Source organism: Sapajus apella, unplaced genomic scaffold, assembly GCF_009761245.1.
Source record: "Sapajus apella isolate SASKATOON/1434 unplaced genomic scaffold, GSC_monkey_1.0 scaffold136, whole genome shotgun sequence".
NCBI classification, from domain to species: Eukaryota; Metazoa; Chordata; class Mammalia; order Primates; family Cebidae; genus Sapajus; species Sapajus apella.
In genome coordinates this window covers 2,818,523-2,836,255 of record NW_022437076.1, presented here as the reverse complement: position 1 = coordinate 2,836,255, position 17,733 = coordinate 2,818,523, and the positions used below count along the sequence as shown (strand labels likewise).

The window sequence follows — 17,733 nt, the reverse complement described above, 5'->3', positions numbered from 1 at the left end:
TAAGCTAAGTCAGTGGTACCTACCTGGACATGTGTGTGTGGCGACCTCCCCATGCTCAGCTCTAGATGCGGGGGCAGTAAATGTGAAAAGATCAGAGGCCCCTGTAGACTAGGGCTTACAAACGGCCCCCTTCCTCTGGTTCACGAAGTCCTTGATTGCCAGTATCTGCAGGTTTTTTCCCCCTAGGATGCATTACGATGCCCTTAAAGGCCCGCTTTCTATGTTTCTAGCTCTCTTCTAACCAGTCCTCAAAATAGGAACGCTCCGAGGGTGCCATGTGATGGAATGAATTGGCATGCCTCTCAGCCTCATGATGCTTTGCTTTCTGGCTATATGTGACTGGGGAAGCCGCGGCTGTGGAGTCCTGAACCCACTGCCACTGACTGTCCCCCTCTTCTTGCATGGGTTAGCAAAGAAAGGAGCCTGGGGCCAGAACAGAGGGGTACCTCCCCGCACTGGCACAGCACAATCGACGTGCTCCGGGAAGCTCCAAATCAGCTTTCAGCCGCCCTGTGTCTATTGCTGCCGCTGTACCAGTGGGTTCGTGTGGTTTCCACCGAGGAAGCAGAACAGCAGGGCTGGGTCTCAGGTGAAGATTTTTGTTGCCCCAGTCACAGTGTGTTAAGTGGTCAGGGTTGCCATTCCTCCCTGGCATTTTTCTAGTTGGGGGTCCTCCTCCCAGAGCTGGCTTCAGAGTCGTCCCTGGGATCAGGGAGAAGTGCCTTCCCCACGGCGGAGAGGAGCAGGTGGCAATCGGAACGACCTTAGACTAGTCCCTGCCCGTCTCGGCCTCAGTTTCCTTATCTGTGAAGTGAGAGGATTTAGGGCCAGCTTGCCTCAAAGAGCTGACGTTCCGATTGCACCCGGGCGCCCCTAAACACTTGCGCCGGGAGGAAGCGGGCGGCGGGCGACGGGGTCCCGCCCACCGGGGAGCGCGATTCCAGCCGGACGCAGCGGACCCCGCCCCCGCGCCCCGCCCACCGCCGGTCGCCAGGCGCGGGGAGGGCCGGGCTTCCGCCCTCCACGTTGTTGTTCCCGATTCGGGCCCGCCCTCCCCGCCTAGGCTGCGGGGGCTTTCTCCGGCCCCAGAGCAAAGGGTGGCCCCTGGGGTGGCACAGTCCGTGTCTCCACCCACATCGAATACGCGTGGACAAAGCTTGGAGTTCACGGGAAGGAAAGATAAAGGCTTGGTTTTATCTTTAAAATGCAGGGTGGCGAAAAGGAATGGGAAGGCCGGGGCACGACTGCGGGATTCCCCTTACGGCGTCCCACCCTGGGTTCGCTCAGTGGCCCCATCCTCACCCGCGAATGGACCAGCAGACACTGGCCCTTTAAACCGAAGGCTGGCGGCGCGGGGTGTCCATGTGGAGCTGCTCCATGCCGTGTTGTCCTGCCCGCCCATTGGCCCGCGGCCCGGTGACGTCGCCTAATAGGATGCGAACGCACTGCGGGGGGAGGAACGGAGACAAAACGCGGAGCCGGACCACCGCTCCGCTCCCTCCGTTGGTTCTCTGACAGTATCCAGCCGCCGGCAGCTCCGCCCAGGGGCGGATCCCGGGGGAATTGCGACAGCCCGGCGATTGCGGGATTTAGGTCGCGAGTGGGTGGAGCGTGGAGACCCAGGGTCAGGCCTGTCTCTGCCATTCCCAAGACTTCCCTAAGCCGGAATATCCTGATTGGAGCTCTGTTAAGTCTTGAATTGTCCAGCCTTCCCTCCCTCCAGCAGGACAGATTTCGTCGTGAATGACCCAAACGCGCCGCCCCGGCCCAACTTGTGGCTCGCAGCCGGGGCGGGGCCGGCGGGAAAGCGGAACGGCGGCGCGCACACCCCGCTCGGACCTCGCCCTCCCCGCCCGGGCCACGTGTGCGCGCGCCGGCTCCGGTGGGCGGGGCCAGCCGGGCAGGACCCGCCCCTCCCTTCGCGAGGCGCCGCGGCCCTGCGGGCGGGGGCTCCGGTCCGGGCTTTGGCTGCGGCCCCGGTGTAGTAGCGGGGGCGGCGGCCGGGGGCAGCGCGGCTCCTTCCCTTGTTGTGTGTGTCGGTGCCTCCTCGCCATCTTGTTGCAAAGCCCTTTCTTGTCGGCGGGACTCCCGGGGGCCGCGGGGCGGGAGGCATCGGAAGGGAGGTAGAGAGGGAGGGGAAGAAGGGAGGCAGTGCCGCCTCTTTTTTTTTTTGCATTCCATTTTTTAAAATTTGGAAATTTATATTTTGCAAATCTTTTGAGAGACATTGATTTTTCTCCCCGTGCTCCCCCGTTCTTCCCTGCGGAGTGCGCTGCGCCGCCCAGCCCTGTCGCCCCCCGGAGGTGATCCCTCCCTCCTGCCTGCCCGCCAGCCTGACCTGTGCCCGGCTCGCGGGCCGCAGCCTCGGCCCCGGCGCGCCCCCGGCGGCTCTCGGCGCGATGAGCATAGAGACGCTACTGGAGGCGGCCCGCTTCCTGGAATGGCAAGCGCAGCAACAACAGAGAGCACGTGGTGAGCGGCCGGGCTGGGCCCCTGGGGCACCGGGGAAGGGGAAGCGACTGACCCCGGTCCCCGAACCCAGGCGGAACCGCGGACAGGGCCCCCCTCCCGGGCGGCCTGCGGAGCCTGGCAGCGCTCGGCTCCCCGCGAGAGCCGCCGCCCGGGGAGGGGTGATGTGGGCAGTGAAATTAATTAATGAATTCATTAACATGCAGCGAGGGACCCGGCTCCTGCAGGCGCCACCCTGGCTGCCTGGCACCCCGTGCCCCTTCTGCGGGGTCTGCTTTTGCGTGGGCCGGCGGAGCCCTCGGAGGCGCTGAGGATGTGTGAGCCGGGGGGTGGGGTGAGGAATGGTGTTGCGTGGGGGTGGCAGGCTCGCGTGTGCGTGCGTGTGTGCACGGGGGATGTGTTATGTGAGCCTCGGGAAGAGCAGATGAACGGACGTGTACACGGGCGTGTGTATAGCACACGAGTGGGCGTGTGTGTAACGGAGTGGGGGTGGGGACTACTCTACGCCGAGTAGCTCTTCGGCTTCCCTGGCCCCATGGGGAGGGTGCGGGGGGCGCTCCCGGCAGATCTACGCGCCGCTTGGGGCGGAGGCGGCGTTTGCAGAATGAAATGACATCGCGTGTCTTATGATCCTGGCCAGCCCCGCCTGACCCCGCCTCCCAGAGCTGGGCTGGGCCGCGCGTCCGGGGTTTGCGTGAAAGCCGGGCTAATTGGGCGTTTGCGAAATGGCCCGTGGGTCGCTGGGGGGGCAGCCCCCGGCCCCCCCTCGCTGCACCCCGCTTTAGCCAGTGTGGAATGTGGCGTGTCTGCGCGTTCCAAACCCGCTCTCGCCTGGAATGTTGCGTGTGCCTGCGTTCCAAGCCCGTTGGTTACACCGGGTGGTGACGTGGACGGGCTCCGCCCCCGACCACGTGCACCGGGGACACTCCTGCTGGGGACTGAGCGGCCCGGCCCCTCCTCACTGCCTGGCGCTTGGCCGGGGGCGGGGCCTGGGCGGGGCTGCGAGGGGCCTTGCGTAGGGTTGGGCCCGGGCCCCGGCCTCTGGGCACCTCCCAGGGAGAGCCTTTGCCCTGCGTGGGAGGAGCCGAGCTCACCTGTCGGCTCTCTCCCCTAACCTGTGTTTGATCCCGAGGCAAGGGAAACGCTCAGAATCGCAGGGCGACGAGACGTTTAGAGCTCTCATTTTTCACTGACCACCAAAACGTTCCAACCAGGCCCCCCTTGCATCACCCGGGGCCACCCTGGAATGAGCCAGGTTGAGAAGGGGCAAACTTCGGCTCTCCCTCGAAAGGGAAAAGACTAATGCCTCCTGTCTTCACGCGCCCCATTGGTGGTCCCTGGCTTCAGGGTGCTGCAGAAAGACGGGCTGTGGGAAAAGACCTCCCTTTTCCAGGCTTCTGCCGGGGCCTTGACCCCGAAACGGTGTGTGTGCAGGACCCGGGGACTCCTGTGTCCTCTGTCCCCCAGAAGCCCCCGGCAGGGTCCGTTGTGGTGGAGAGAGTGCTTCGCCCTCCTTTCGTTTCTCTCTGCCTATTGTTGCTTCAATGATGAGTCATGCAGGAGGTAGTAGTGTGTTGTGTGCGCGCGCGCCGCTGTCTGCCGCCGCCGCGGCGGGCGGAGGGGCGGGGGGGGGGGGGTGGGGGGGGGGCGGGAGCGGGGGGGGGGGGGGGGGGCTGGGGGGGCGCCCGGCTGCGGGGAGGGGGCGGGGGAGCTGCGGGGCCGCCAGCCTAGTCGGGGCGACCGGCCTCTCAAGGTCAAGAGTCACTCCAGATAAGTGAGACCCAGATGCCTGGGTTTTGTAGAATTGATGGGCAGGGATGTTGCCTTCACTCCCTGCCTGTTGCCTTGGTGGTCCAGAGCAGAGTCTTGACATTGGAGCGTGCCGGTGGTGACCAGGAATGTCCTAGCATGGCCACAGGGGTCAGGGGAAGACCATGCACAGGGTTTGGAGAGGCTAAGTCACCTGCTGCCGCCATCAACACTGCAGTTGAAGAGTACCCACTGTGTGCCAGGCACTGTTCTGGGGCCAACAGGATTGACCCTGCTGTGGCCTCCAGAGAAACTCGTCGCCCTCCCCTTCCCACCCTTTCCCAACTAAGCAAGCCCAGAACTGAACAGTAAGGTGGGAGGAGACACAGAGGAACCTGGAAAACTACTCTCCTAAGAAGTGACAGAGACCTGCGCCTCCCCCAGGTGATGGGCATCGGGTCAGGCTGAGTTCAGCCGCCCAGTGGTGGCTTCTTGGTGCTGGGTCAGGTGTCTCAGGAGATGAGTGTGTGCTAGAAAGCCAGATTTACTCAGAAACGCGTGTACAGGTGGCCGGAACCCGTCCCAGCAGTTTCATCTCCAGAATTTATTTTCTTCTCCCTCTGGAGGTTGTGTCCTCTGAGATGGGGTGGGAGGAAGGGGAGGAATGGGAGGGAGGGGAGGGAAGGGGATGGCAGGTGAACCTGCCAGACAGAACTGCTTTCTGGGGACCTAGGGCCAGCTCTAGAGAGGGAGCCTCTTGTCTGTTTCCCCTTTCAACCTCAAGCATTGCTTTCTGACCTAGACCAGCCAGCTGATGAACCTGCCGGCATGTGTACCTGTGAGAGAGGAGAGGAAAGGGCAGAGCTATCCTGGTGCTCAGCTGGAGGGCCTGGCCTGGTCATTTCCAGCATTCATGGAAGTGGCTCAATGCAACTCTTTTCTGCCTTGATTGGAGGGAGCTGTCCAGAGGCTCTTGACCAAGTCTCCAAGGCTTATCCTGGGCCTGCCTTATGCACCAGGCCCCCTGTGTAGCATGGAGATAGAATTCCGTTGCCTGCTGGGGCCCACCCGTGTGGACTCCTGTACCCTAGCCCTGTGCCTTTGGAGTGCCTGGGCCCAGTCGCTTGGGAAGGTTGAAGGGAGAACACTGCCCATGCTCTTGACTGTGGGCTGAAGCCACGGACCCTGGGTCACTGCAGAGGTGCCATGCTACATTCTTGGGGGCAGCCTCTGGGTGGAGCCCAGGGAAGCATGTGAGAGGGAGTGCACCCGGTCTGGCGGATGCGCAGAACATTCTTTTAAGGAGCCAAAGCACTGGCTGCTCCTGAGAGGGGACCCGATACCACCAGTTTGGCGGTTCTCCAGTGCAAAGGGAGGGTCACTGCTGGGGGTGAAGGGGCAGGAAGCTCTGGTGGGCTGGATCTGGCCAGGCAGCTCCTCTTCCTCACCACCCTTGGAGCTTTTTCATGCTGCTCCAGGTATCACTGGGTCCTTCCTGGCACCTTCGAGGTGTGCCTGCCTGGCTCTGGGTGAGAGAGGGCAGGTGAGAAGGAGGTTGCTATCTCCCAGGTGAGCTCTGGGGCTGATTTAAAATATGGGGAATGGGGTTGGCCTGCACTTAGGGTCCCACCTGTCCTTGTGACTCAGGGAGCGCCCCGCCCTGACTGTCCCTCTGCCTAGGGAGAATGGAGCACTTGTCCCAAAGCCAATGAGAATTTAGGTCTGTCTCAGCCAAAGGCATAGAGGTGTGGGCTGTTGGGCCCTGGGATCCAGGGCCTTGTCTTGGGGTTGGGGGAAACTGGGGACAACTGAGGCTGATCCTGAGAAGGGCCCTGTCACTGGAACTCAGCCGGCTGCACGGCCAGCACGCCTATGGGAAACCTGTGGGAAGACGGAGCGCAGGGCTGGTTTTCTCCCGGACTGTAACCTAAGCCTGGATAGCAGGGCCTCCTTGCACTGGAGCAGGCCTGCACCAGCCTGGCATCGCCCCTTACCGAAGGGCTGGGGAAAGCTGGCGGAGGCCCGCTGGCTGGCCCAGCCCTGGGAAACCAGTGAGGCTTCCCCTCCCGGGACACTTCCCCCTCCACTTCCTCCTCGGAGTCTTCCCTCTGTGGGAGGGTGGGGCTGGGAGCAGGCCTGGCTCACACTCCAGTTGTTGATTGGTCAATGGGGCCTAAGGCCTTCGGTTTTCTGGGGCCTCTGAGCCAGTAAGAGTGTGGGAGGTGGGTGCCCTCCTCCCCAGGGGGCTTTAGCTGACTCCCATTACCCCCCCCTCCGCCACTGCAGCCATCCCTTGCCCTGGTGTTTGGGCGTGTCCACCACCCCAGGCTGTCAGCAGAGTGGGGCATCTGGGGCCAGAGGAGTGGGCTGCTTGTCCCGAGGCTCCCTAGCCCGGGGGGTTGCATACTCCAAGGGTCTGGGCCAGCCTGGTAGCCAGCGAACCAGAATGGGTGGGGCCTGTGGGAGGATGGGGAAGGCTGGAGATGGAGGGGCCTCCCCTTCCCCATTTGGAAGCCAGCTCCTGAGTGGGCCTCGCCGTCCTGCTGGGCTTTCAGCAGAGATACTGAGCAGTAAGGTGGGAGGAGTAATGGATGGTGGGGTCCATTGCCCTGCTCCGCCCCCACTGAAGTGCCCAGCATTCTTTTCTCTTTTTTTTGAGATAGAGTCTTGCTCTTGTTGCCCAGGCTGGAGTGCAGTGGCACGATCTCAGCTCACTGCAACCTCTGCCTCCTGGGTTCAAGTGATTCTCCTTCTTCAGCCTCCCAAGGAGCTGGGATTACAGGTATGCACCACCGTGCCCAGCTAATTTTTGTATTTTTAGTAGAGATGGGGTGTCACTATGTTCGCCAGGGTGGTCTTGAAGTCCTGAACTCCTGATCCACCTGTCTCAGCCTCCCAAAGTGCTGGGATTACAGGCGTTAGCCACAGCACCGGACCCCAGCATTCCTTTCTACCTTCTTCTGCCCCTTCTTGTTAGGGAGAAAAATTTGCTGCTGTACCTCCTTCTCACCTGCCCTCTCTCACCCAGAACCAGGCAGGTACACTTTCCTCACTGCCCAGCTGGACTGGTCAGGTATCTGTGGTGTCTCAGGCTGAGTGGGGTGTCACTGAGGATGTCAGAGGATGTGTTAGGCCTGGAGGACAGGGCATGCTGGTGTTGCAGGTGGTGGTGGGATGGCGGCAATTTGGGAGAAATGAGTTATACCATGAGAAGGGTCAGAGAGGGATGAAGTGTATTTGTTGAATGACCCCTGAGGAAAACAGAGCCATTAGGATCTAGTCTGGGACTCAGGAGTCCTGGGCTATTTCTGCTTCTGTGAAATGAGGGTGACGTCCCTCTCCTGCCTATGATGTAACATGGGGCTCTTGTGAGGATCCAGGGACTGTGAGTGCGAGGCACTTCCTAGTGAGCATGGCAAGTGGCGCCCAGCTGTCAGGAGGCTTGCTGGGACCCACAGCAAATCACTTTGCCCTGTCAGCTTCATTTACTTCATATGTGCCATGCAGGCACTGCTTGCCTGTAGAAGACTCTTGGTAAACATTGTTTGAGGCCTTCCACGGGAGCTGGGCTCTCAGCACACCCCCTTCTCCAGTGTGAAGTCTTGGGTGGCCAGGGCAATGCCCGTCTTGCCCACCTTGGCCATGTAGCTCCTGACCCTTGCTGCTCCCACCGTGCAGGCTGGCAGGCCCAGCACCCTCTGACAGCTCTGCTCCACCCTTCCATGGCCGTCTGTCCTGCCGCAGCCTGGACTGTCGGCCCCCATTCCTGTCTTCCTGCTCCCTGGTGGCAGGGACCAGGTCTGCTTGGTTTGTTTGCTGCTGTGCCCCGGCGCTTTCCCCGTGCTTGGCTGAACTGGTTGGCTATTTGTGGTGTCTCTGGCAGAGTAAAGGTGTCACTGAGTCCTGGCTGGGCTGGGGTCAGAGGCCAAGTTAGGGCTGGAGGACGGGGCAGGCTGTGGCCCCGCTGAGACCCCCTCTTGTGTTCTATGTGCATAGAGGAGCAGGAGCGGCGTCGCTTGGAGCGGGAGCGGGAGCAGGAGCAGAAGAAGGCCAACAGCCTGGCCCGGCTGGCACATGCCCTTCCTGTGGAGGAACCCCGCATTGAGGCGCCACCCCTGCCTCTGTCCCCGCCGGCACCCCCGCCGGCACCCCCTCCGGCACTTGCCACCCCTGCCCCACTGACTGTCATTCCTATTCCTGTGGTGACCAACTCCCCTCAGCCGCTGCCCCCACCCCCACCCCTGCCCCCCACAGCCCAGCCTCTGCCCCTGGTGCCTCGTCAGCCAGCCCTGGTCAGCACCCCTGGACTCAGCATTAAGGAGCCTGCTCCCCTGCCCAGCAGGCCGCAGGTGCCCACCCCTGCTCCCCTACTGCCGGACTCGAAGACTACCATTCCACCCACTGGCAGCCCCAAGCCTTTGCAGCCCCTCCCCACGCCTATCCTGACCATAGCGCCACACCCTGGAGTCCAGCCCCAGCTGGCCCCTCAGCAGCCACCCCCACCCACGCTTGGGACCCTGAAATTGGCACCAGCTGAAGAAGTCAAATCCAGCGAACAGAAGAAGAGGCCCGGGGGGTGAGTGGGGTGTAGCAGAGTCCTGCTGGTGGGATGGAGAGGAGAGCTGGCCACCCACTGGGTTGTGTGTGCAAGAGAAGGTGGCCCTCCGGCTGGGGCTTCAGAAGTGTGTCCTGCCTCCCCAGCCTAGAGGTGCCCCCTGTGTTTGAACATGTTCTCACTGTGCCCATCTCTGTCCTGGGAAGGAATGCCCCATTGCCCCGTTCCCAGGCTTCTTTGTTTTCTAACGCCCTCCAGGGCAAAGGCTTAGGCATTCCCAGGCCTCTGGACAGAGTATGAGCCTCTTGTAGGGCTGGGGTCCACTGGCTGCTTCTGAGTCCCAGGAGCTCTCATGTTTCCCTCCTGGTGGAACAGAGGGTGACGGGTTATGAGCACAGATGTGCCCTCCTGGAGGTGGGCACAAGATGGCACATGGCAAACATCTCCCATTCTGCTTTACGACAATGTTGGGGACAGCCCGTGGAAATTTGGGGGGTGGCAGTGTGGGTGAAGAAGCCCGTCTAGTCGGGTCCTCCTCCCTGAGCCTCCTGTCTGTCTGGGTTTCAGGATTGGAACCAGAGAGGTCCACAACAAATTGGAGAAGAACAGGTGTGTGTGCGCCCCGGGCCCCGCCCCCCCACCGGCAGCCCCAGCTCCCCAGCCCTGTCTCCCCCCGCCCCCGCCCCCACCCCCACCCCCGCCGACCGGCTTTGCTTGCCCCTCTCCCCAGGAGGGCCCATCTCAAGGAGTGCTTTGAGACCTTGAAGCGTAACATCCCCAACGTGGATGACAAGAAGACGTCGAATCTCAGCGTGCTGCGGACGGCGCTGCGGTACATCCAGGTACGGGGCCCGGAGGCCGACGAGGCGCCAGCTTCCCCGCCCTCCGCCGCCCCTCCCCGGCCGCGCCCCGCCCAGCCCCGCCCTCCGCCCCGGCGGCTCCCCCCGCCTCCCTCCCGCCTCCACGCGGGCGTCGAGCACATGGCTCAGCTGACGTCAGCGGGGCTCCCTGCCCAGAAGGGCGCGCGTGCGCAGAGGAGGGCGCGGCTCCCCTCCCCCGCCGCTCCCGATCCCCGCTGCCTGCGCGGCCCCCGCAGCCTCGGTATCCCCCGGGCCTGGAGGCGCGCGCCGTGACGGCTGGGGCGAGTCCCGGTGGCGGCTCCCGCCTCGCGCGTGCTGGTGCAGCTGCGGGTGGGAAGGGCGTGGGGAGCCGGGATTCCGCCTGTCTGTCGCTGTTTGCGGGGAGGGTTGGGTGTGGTCCCCGTCCACGCTGCGGCGCGGGGCAAGCCCCGTTTACCCCGGAGGAGGAAGGTCCTTTCGGGGCGCGCGTGGAGGCGCCAAGGCCCGAGTGTGGGGTTACGCCTGGGGTGGGGAAAACTGCGGTCTGACTGGGCGGCAAACAGCCCCGGGGCCGCCGAGCTGAAACACGTCACGCTTTCCTTCCTTCTGCGCTAACAAGAGAGGGGTCCCTTTTTCGGGGCCCTCCCGGCGTGCGTCGCCTCCCTTTGGGCGTCGCTCCCTCTGCAGTGCTAGGGCCGGGGACGCCGCCACGTCAGGCAGTTGCCATGGCCGCCTGAGCTTCGGTTTCCCTGGAAACCGGTGGGGCTTCCGCGCGCCGGGCCGGAGGCTGTGGGGGATGGGCGGGCGGTCGCGGAGCAGTTGGGGATGGAGCGACGCGGGGCTCCCAGCCCGCGTGGGGCGGAGGCGGCGAGCCGGGACTCTCCCTGTGCACCCGCTGAGGAAGCTCCGGGATAGACGCGGCGTCACGGGCCCTGTGGAGGGGTGGTGAGGAGGGTCCAGCGCCAGAGGAGCCGGCCGCGGGGCACCGCCCCTCCCCCGGCCTCGATCGCAGGGTCACAGCCCTGAGGTAACCGGAGCCTGACTTGCTGTGGGAGGGGCAGAGGCGTTCTCCCGCGAACGCGCCCTTCCGCCCGGCTTCCCGGCCAGGGGGCGGGGCTGGCGCGCCTCCAGGCCGCTTCCGGACAGCCGGGAGGGCGGGGCGGAGTTCGCGGATTGGCTGCAGCGGGTGGGGGGGCGGTGCTTCCGAGACGCGGGGGCGGGGCGGCCGGTGGGGGTGACGTGGGGAAGCCGCGGCCGCGTGGGTGCGCGCGTGCTTCTGGGCGGGGCGTCGCGGCACGGAGCGGGAGAGGAGCCCAGAGGCCGCGACTGGCCGGTGGCTTTGGAGGGATTTCTTGGAGGGATTTGCAGAACGAGGGCTAGGTTGTAGTTTAGTCTCGGGGCTGAGGGTGTCCGTGCAGACGCTTCGCGGCACTCCCGACATTCACTTATTTTTTGAGAAATAGGAAGGATGGCAGGGTGAGTTCCTCTTTGCAGATAACGCTTGCAGAGGGCGCCTTGCGTAACGTGTGGGTTTGAACATGAATCGGAAGGAGACTCAGCGGTAGCCGCAGAAGGAACTCTTGAGGGGCCAGGCCCCGTGTAGTAGGAGCCGGGGTGGGCCCCAGGCTGTCCAGAAGGGACACTTTCTCGTGCTGGTCACAGAAGCGGAAAACTCAGAGGCCTGTCCACAAACCATTTATTCATGTATTCATCGAGGAGCTTTTAGCGAAGTCTGCTTCTGGGCAGATGGTGGCGAGCAAGTAAAAAAGCCGGGGTCTCCGCCCTCCCAGGCTCTGTCTTGCAGTAGATGGTGAACAAGTCACTGCGGAAAACTGCCGTCTGGGCCTAATAGGGACCGGGCGGCGGGATCTGTTGTGGGGAGGGAGGAAAGTCGTTCCTGAGGGAAGGACCTTTGAGCTGAGACCTGCAGGATAAGTCCGGGTGGGGCGAGGCCACGTGCAGCCCGGGAGCCCAGGGGCCACCCCAGTTTCTCCAGTAGCAGGGAACAGGATGACTTTTCGGAAATAAACGTCTGGCGCTGTGGCTCAGCTCGGGAGGCCAGGGCAGCTTGAGCCCAGGTGGGGGACGAGGACGGCCTGGGCCGCGGAGTGAGACCTCCGTCTCTAAGAACAAACAAAAACGTGGTCAGGAAGGTTGCCACGCAGAGGCGGTCAGCAGCGCGCACTGGAGTCGAGAGTTGGTCCTGGAGAGACCGGTGGGGCTACCGAGACCGGGATTTGGTTGCATGCTGAGAGCAGGAAGCTGCGGGAGGAGGGCCGTGGTCTCCAGCCAGAACCCACAGTAAGTGGCTTGGAGGCGGTCAGAGATTTGAAGACAGCCACGGCAAAGGAGACAGATAGAAGAATAGACAGGGACCAAACCGGGCGTCCAGGTAATCACAGAAAGGAAATGGGTATAGAACGAAGCAATGTGGATTAACGTTACACCCTGGGGAAACTGCAGGGGCTAGGTGAGAAGAGGAAGCTTTTGACCCATGTTACTGCCTGGTCCGGATATGTATCCTACCCACAGCTGAGTAGAGTTCAGGACCGCTGCTTCCAGCCCCCAGCAGCAGGGTTCAAGTGAGGCCTGACTCACCTATGGCCTTTGCTGACATGGCCTTATCGGATGTCACATGCAGCCCTTGCCATTCGAGTAGAGCCGGTGAAAAGCCACACAGTCTGGGTGTGGTGACTCACGCCTGTAATCCCAGCACTTTGGGAGGTTGAGGCAGGTGGATCACCTGAGGTCAGGAGTTCAAGACCAGCCTGGCCAACATGGCAAAACCCTGCCTCTACTAAAAATAAAACAATTAGTTGGGCATGGTGGTGTGCGCCTGTAATCCCAGCTACTCAGGAGGCTGAGGCAGGAGAATCACTTGAACCTGGGAGATGGAGGTGGCAGTGGGCGGGGATTGTGCCACTGCACTCCAGCCTGGGCAACAGAGTGGAACTCTGTCTCCAAAAAGAAAAGCCACACAGGTGTGTGTGTGTGTGTAGGGGCAAGGGAGTTTCCTACTGTCGTCTTAGCAGAAAATGGGGAGAAGCAGTGAAAGCCAGAATGACGGAGTGAGCTGTGTGGCCTGGGACTGGCATCGGAAGTGTCAGGCTGCCATGTTTCAGGCCAGGACAGACATGGTCTGTCTGGGTTATGTGTTGCAGGCACTGGTGATTAGACATCTCTTCCTGGTGAGGGCAGAAATGCATGCAGGAGGGGGTGTGGAAGCTGGCCTCACTGGTGGGTGGGGTTGGAGACTTTGCCAGGCCCAGTCAGGAAAAGGTGCTACAAAGCAGCAAAATGGCTCCTCTCCTAGCGCAGGGATCCCCAACCTTTTTGGCAACAAGGAGGAAGATCACTTTTCCATGTGGGGAAGTGGGGGAAGTTTTGGGATGAAACTGTTTCATCTCACATCATCAGGCATTAGTCAAATTGTCCTAAGGAGCACACAAAACCTAGACTCCTGGTATGCACAGTTCACTCAGGTTTGTGCTGGTGTGAGAATTGAATATCCCGCTGATCTGACAGGAGGCTGTGCTCAGGTGGTCCTGCTCCACCGCTGCTCACCTCCTGCTGTGCAGGCCTGATCCTGACTAGCCACAGACCAGTACCTGGGGGCTGGGGATCCTGCCCTAGGGGATGAAAGCAGGAGAAAATGGGTTTCCTGTGATTGTCCCTGTGATGCGGGGAGAGACAGGACCGAGGTGGGAAGGAACCCTTCAAGATCCTTCACCTGAGGCCGAGCCAGCACACTGTACATAGCTCTTCCTGGCCACCGTGAACTCTGGGATGTAAACTGACTATGCAGCCACCTCACCTTCATTCACAGCTCGGACAGGGACAGTGTGTTGAGGTGGAAAGACAAAACACATATACATGAGATACTTTGTGTGAGCCAGTCCTGATGAAGTCTTACCTGACAGCTTCCCATTTCCTGTACAGTCAGATGGGGCTCTTCTTATCTCGGCCCATCTTTTTTTTTTTTTTTTTTTTTGAGACACAAAACTTCATAGAAATTTTATTTGCAGTTCTTACATTCTCAGTGTGAGCTGATCTGGGACCCACTGCCCCACCCAGAAGTGCTCCAGTTCTGGGGGCAGAGGAGAAAGGGAGGGGTGGAGTGAGAAGAGCCCCATTCTTCCTCAGTGCTGGGAGGCTGGAGATGCCACCCCCTTCTCTTGCCTGCCTTTGGGCTCCAGGAAGGAGAGCAGATGGAGTCTCAGGCCTGAGGCTCCTCCACACCATTGCCCCCCACCCCACCATGTTGGAGGGAAGTGAGAGATATGGGGAGAAAAGGGGACAGAAGCAAGAAAAGGTGTTGACCAAGAAAGATGAGCTGCTCTCCTTCCTGGAGCCCAAAGGCAGGGAACGGAAGGGGCTGAAGGAGAATCGAAGATAAAACACCAGTAGGCCAGGCAAGGTACCTCACGCCTGTCATCCCAGCACTTTGGTAGGCTGAGGCAGGCAGATCACCTGAGGTCAGGAGTTTGAGACCAAGCCTGACCAACACCGTCTCTACTGAAAATGCAAAAATTAGTTGGGTGTGGTGGTGGGTGCCTGTAATCCCAGCTACTTGGGAGGCTGAGGTGGGAGAATCACTTGAACCTGGGAGGCAGAGGTTGCAGTGAGCTGAGATTGCGCCACTGCACTCCAGCCTAGTGACAGCGAGACCCCGTCTCAAAAAAAAAAGTTAGTAAAAAAATTGGGGGATAGTAAGGAGGGGAATAAAATTAAAATCTACCCCAAATCTGATCCAGCCTGGAAAAAATGGTGCAGGTGCCAGGAAGGGCTGGGAGGCAGGAGGATGTGGGATAGGGAAGGACAGTGGGGTAGGAGGGCTCAGATGTGGTCTTGGGGCACTGGCAGATAAGATCTAGGGGGTGAAGGGAGGAGGATCTGTGTGTGATGAGGGCACATGGGGTTCAGAGAGGAAAATCAAGGCTGGCTGGCGAGGGGTGTGTGTGTGAAGAGCCCGAGGCCCTGCACCTGCACCTGTAAGCCTGGGAAGCTAGGCACTCAAGAGCAGGTAAGAAAGGGACTCAGGAGGCAGCAGGGACACACGTGTTGGGGTTGGCTGGTAGACAAGTGGTCATGACATGCCTGGGTGAAAAGCTGCCAGCAGGGAGGTATGTGAGACTAAAAGTGGAGTTGATGAAGCTTCAGGTCGGAAGCACTGGAAAGACTTTTGGGTGTGGAGGGGAGCTGGGTCATGGGACACAAGAGCCATTTCTCATGGATCAGCCCAAGTACAGGTGTAGAGGGGTGCTCATTCCTAGGCCTGGGGGTTGTTCCACCCAGGGAGTCTGGAGGGCAGTGGCAGGGTGGCGAGGAGCAGCATGTAAGTGGAACCTTGTCGACAGGCAGCACAGGCAGGTGGAGAATAGCCCAGGAGGTCCCGAGCAGGTGCGGGCAGCAGCCAGGAAGGAGGCAAGTCCTGGAGATGTGATGGGGCAGGGTCGTGTCACTACCTCGTGGGTCATTTTCCAAGGGTATCGAAGTTACCAGGGAGACAAGCGAACATGGAGGTGGAAGCGCAGCGTCCTGGGTTCTGTGGAGGACAGTCTCGGCAGAAGTGTGGAAAGTGGACAGGCTGCTGGAGGAGGGATGGGCAAGAGGTGGAGAAGCCCCTGAGGACAAGTCGGTGTGGAGGACGGGGAAGGCTCCGCATGCTTGGCTGTGCTTGCGTCGGCAGTGGGGGTGAGGGGACTGTCTCAAGAGCCCACACTCCTTGGGACGCTGGGCCTCGCTGGCAGGGGCATGGACCAAGACAGGCGTGGTCTCTAACAGCTCCGTCAAGCTGAGCCCCCTGGTTGCCACAAACTTGTCTCTGTGGGCCAGCTGAATAAGGAGAGGTTTTAGGGGGCTACAGGCCCCAAGGCTGCTGCTCAGGGTGTCCTGCTGTCCCTTACTCTGTGCCCCAGTCCCTGAAGAGGAAGGAGAAAGAATACGAGCATGAGATGGAGCGGTTGGCGCGAGAGAAGATTGCCACGCAACAGCGGCTGGCCGAGCTCAAGCACGAGCTGAGCCAGTGGATGGACGTGCTGGAGATCGACCGTGTGCTGCGGCAGACGGGCCAGCCCGAGGATGACCAGGCCTCCACTTCCACCGCCTCTGGTGAGCCCCGGCCCCTGCACTGGCCCCACAGCCCTCAGGTGTCACACCTCAAATTCCAGCCTCCCTGGCCAGGCTCTTGCCTACTAGAAAAGATGGACCCTGACCCAGCCCTGTCACATCCCCACGCCCCCACCAGCATCTACGCCTCCAGCCGCCTGCTTCCCCAGCCCTTCTGACCTGCTCCTGCCCCGTGTTCCCCCACAGAGGGTGAGGACAACATAGACGAGGATATGGAGGAGGACCGGGCGGGCCTGGGCCCACCTAAGCTGAGCCATCGTCCCCAGCCGGAGCTGCTGAAGGCTACCGTGCCACCGCCCAGCACCGCCCCTGCGCCTCTGCCTCCACACCCACACCCTCACCCCCACTCCGTGGCCCTGTCTCCCGCCCACCTCCCTGTGCAGCAGCCGCAGACACAGCAAAAGACCCCTCTGCCAGCCCCTCCTCCCCAACCGGCTGCCCCTGCCCAGACACTGGTACCAGCTCCGGCCCACCTGGTGGCGACGGCTGGGGGCGGCTCCACGGTCATCGCCCACACAGCCACCACCCACGCTTCAGTCATCCAGACTGTGAACCACGTTCTGCAGGGGCCGGGCGGCAAGCACATCGCCCACATCGCGCCCTCAGCCCCCAGCCCTGCTGTGCAGCTGGCGCCTGCCACACCCCCCATTGGCCACATCACAGTGCACCCTGCCACCCTCAACCACGTGGCCCACCTGGGCTCCCAGCTGCCCTTATACCCACAGCCCGTGGCAGTGAGCCAGCCCGTGGCCGTGAGCCACATCGCCCACACCCTCTCGCACCAGCAAGTGAACGGCACAGCCGGCCTGGGTCCCCCGGCTACTGTCATGGCAAAGCCGGCTGTGGGGGCACAGGTGGTACACCACCCCCAGCTGGTGGGCCAGACCGTGCTCAACCCTGTGACCATGGTCACCATGCCCTCCTTCCCGGTCAGCACGCTCAAGCTGGCTTGAGGATGAGGCCACTCAGAGGCCCTCAGTGGGGACAGGGAGGGGGACCCGTCCCCTACTCTCCCACCCACCAGCTCCACACATTCCAGCCAGGCCCAGGCCCTCCTCCCCGACACCCACCCCCAGGCCTCCTAGGGGAAGGGGGTGCAAAGACTCTGAGCCAAAGGAGGGAAGGGCCACCAGGGAGTTGGGCACGTGGCAGGGGGCTACCCCGCTGCACTAGGACTTGGTAAAATGACTCTGAGAGAGAAAACTTGAGACACTCTGGTGGAACGTGTCGCCTGCCCAGCCCGGTGCCAGCTCCCTCGCCCTCCTGCTTCCCTTCCCTGTCCTCGGAAACCAGTGCTATGTGGACATCACGCTCCCTGACTTCTCCCTGCCCTGCCCTGCCTTCCTGTGCTGCTGCTGCTATTGCTGTCTGGTGAGGTGGCCCAGGCCCCGGCTCTCCGGATCCTCAGCGTTCTCTTCCCAGGCCTTTGGAGGGGAAATGGGGGAAGCAGAACTGAAGCCACTTGGCCCAGAAAGCTGTGGACTGGGGTGATGAGGGGCCCTACTCTGAGCACAGGTGACAGATCATAGGAAGTGGCTGGTCTGGAGTCCCACTGGACAGGCAGGTGCCCCAGCCTGGGGCTCTCTGACCCAGTTGCAGTCACTGTGATTCGTTACCGTAGAAACGACTTAAAATGATTCTCTACTAACAATAAACCAAACCCAGCCACTGCCAAGCTTCCTGTGCCCCCAACCCAACCCCTGCCACTGGGCTCTGGACCCCATCAGGGCAGGCTGCAGTGGAGGAGGGACTCGGCTGTCCTGTCCCCTTCCCCGTCCCCTGCAGCCTGAGTCTGGATGGGAGAAGAGCCACTCCACCTCCGTTCCCAGTCCCCAGCCCTGGGCTTGGCTCTTGACTTCCGGAAGGCAGCAGAGAGGGACACTGTCCTGTGTTTGGCCGCTGCTCCTCTGACCTTTGTTGAGTGCTGGGCACTCCTCCAAGGGACAGGGGGGCCTGGTGGTCTGTGAGTTTGGGCGCCTCCTACAGCTCAGG

General features: G+C 61.7%; 1 protein-coding gene across 1 annotated transcript; it reads left to right on the top strand.

The window, feature by feature from the left end:
- Positions 1-1,959: 1,959 nt before the first annotated feature.
- On the top strand, positions 1,960-17,416 carry MNT (MAX network transcriptional repressor). The gene is made up of 6 exons (XM_032263424.1): positions 1,960-2,472; positions 8,215-8,794; positions 9,341-9,382; positions 9,504-9,615; positions 15,531-15,723; positions 15,928-17,416. Exons 1-6 carry the CDS (start codon positions 2,400-2,402, stop codon positions 16,692-16,694), a joined length of 1,767 nt encoding a protein of 588 aa, XP_032119315.1. The 5' UTR covers positions 1,960-2,399; the 3' UTR covers positions 16,695-17,416.
- The last annotated feature ends 317 nt before the right edge of the window (positions 17,417-17,733 follow it).

Excerpts from the sequence above, each read along its gene's own strand:
- MNT (XM_032263424.1), top strand. The coding sequence starts at position 2,400 with ATGAGCATAGAGACGCTACTGGAGGCGGCCCGCTTCCTGGAATGGCAA. Across the intron at positions 2,473-8,214 it reads GCAACAACAGAGAGCACGTG|AGGAGCAGGAGCGGCGTCGC; the intron begins GTGAGCGGCCGG and ends CTATGTGCATAG. Across the intron at positions 9,616-15,530 it reads CGGCGCTGCGGTACATCCAG|TCCCTGAAGAGGAAGGAGAA; the intron begins GTACGGGGCCCG and ends TCTGTGCCCCAG.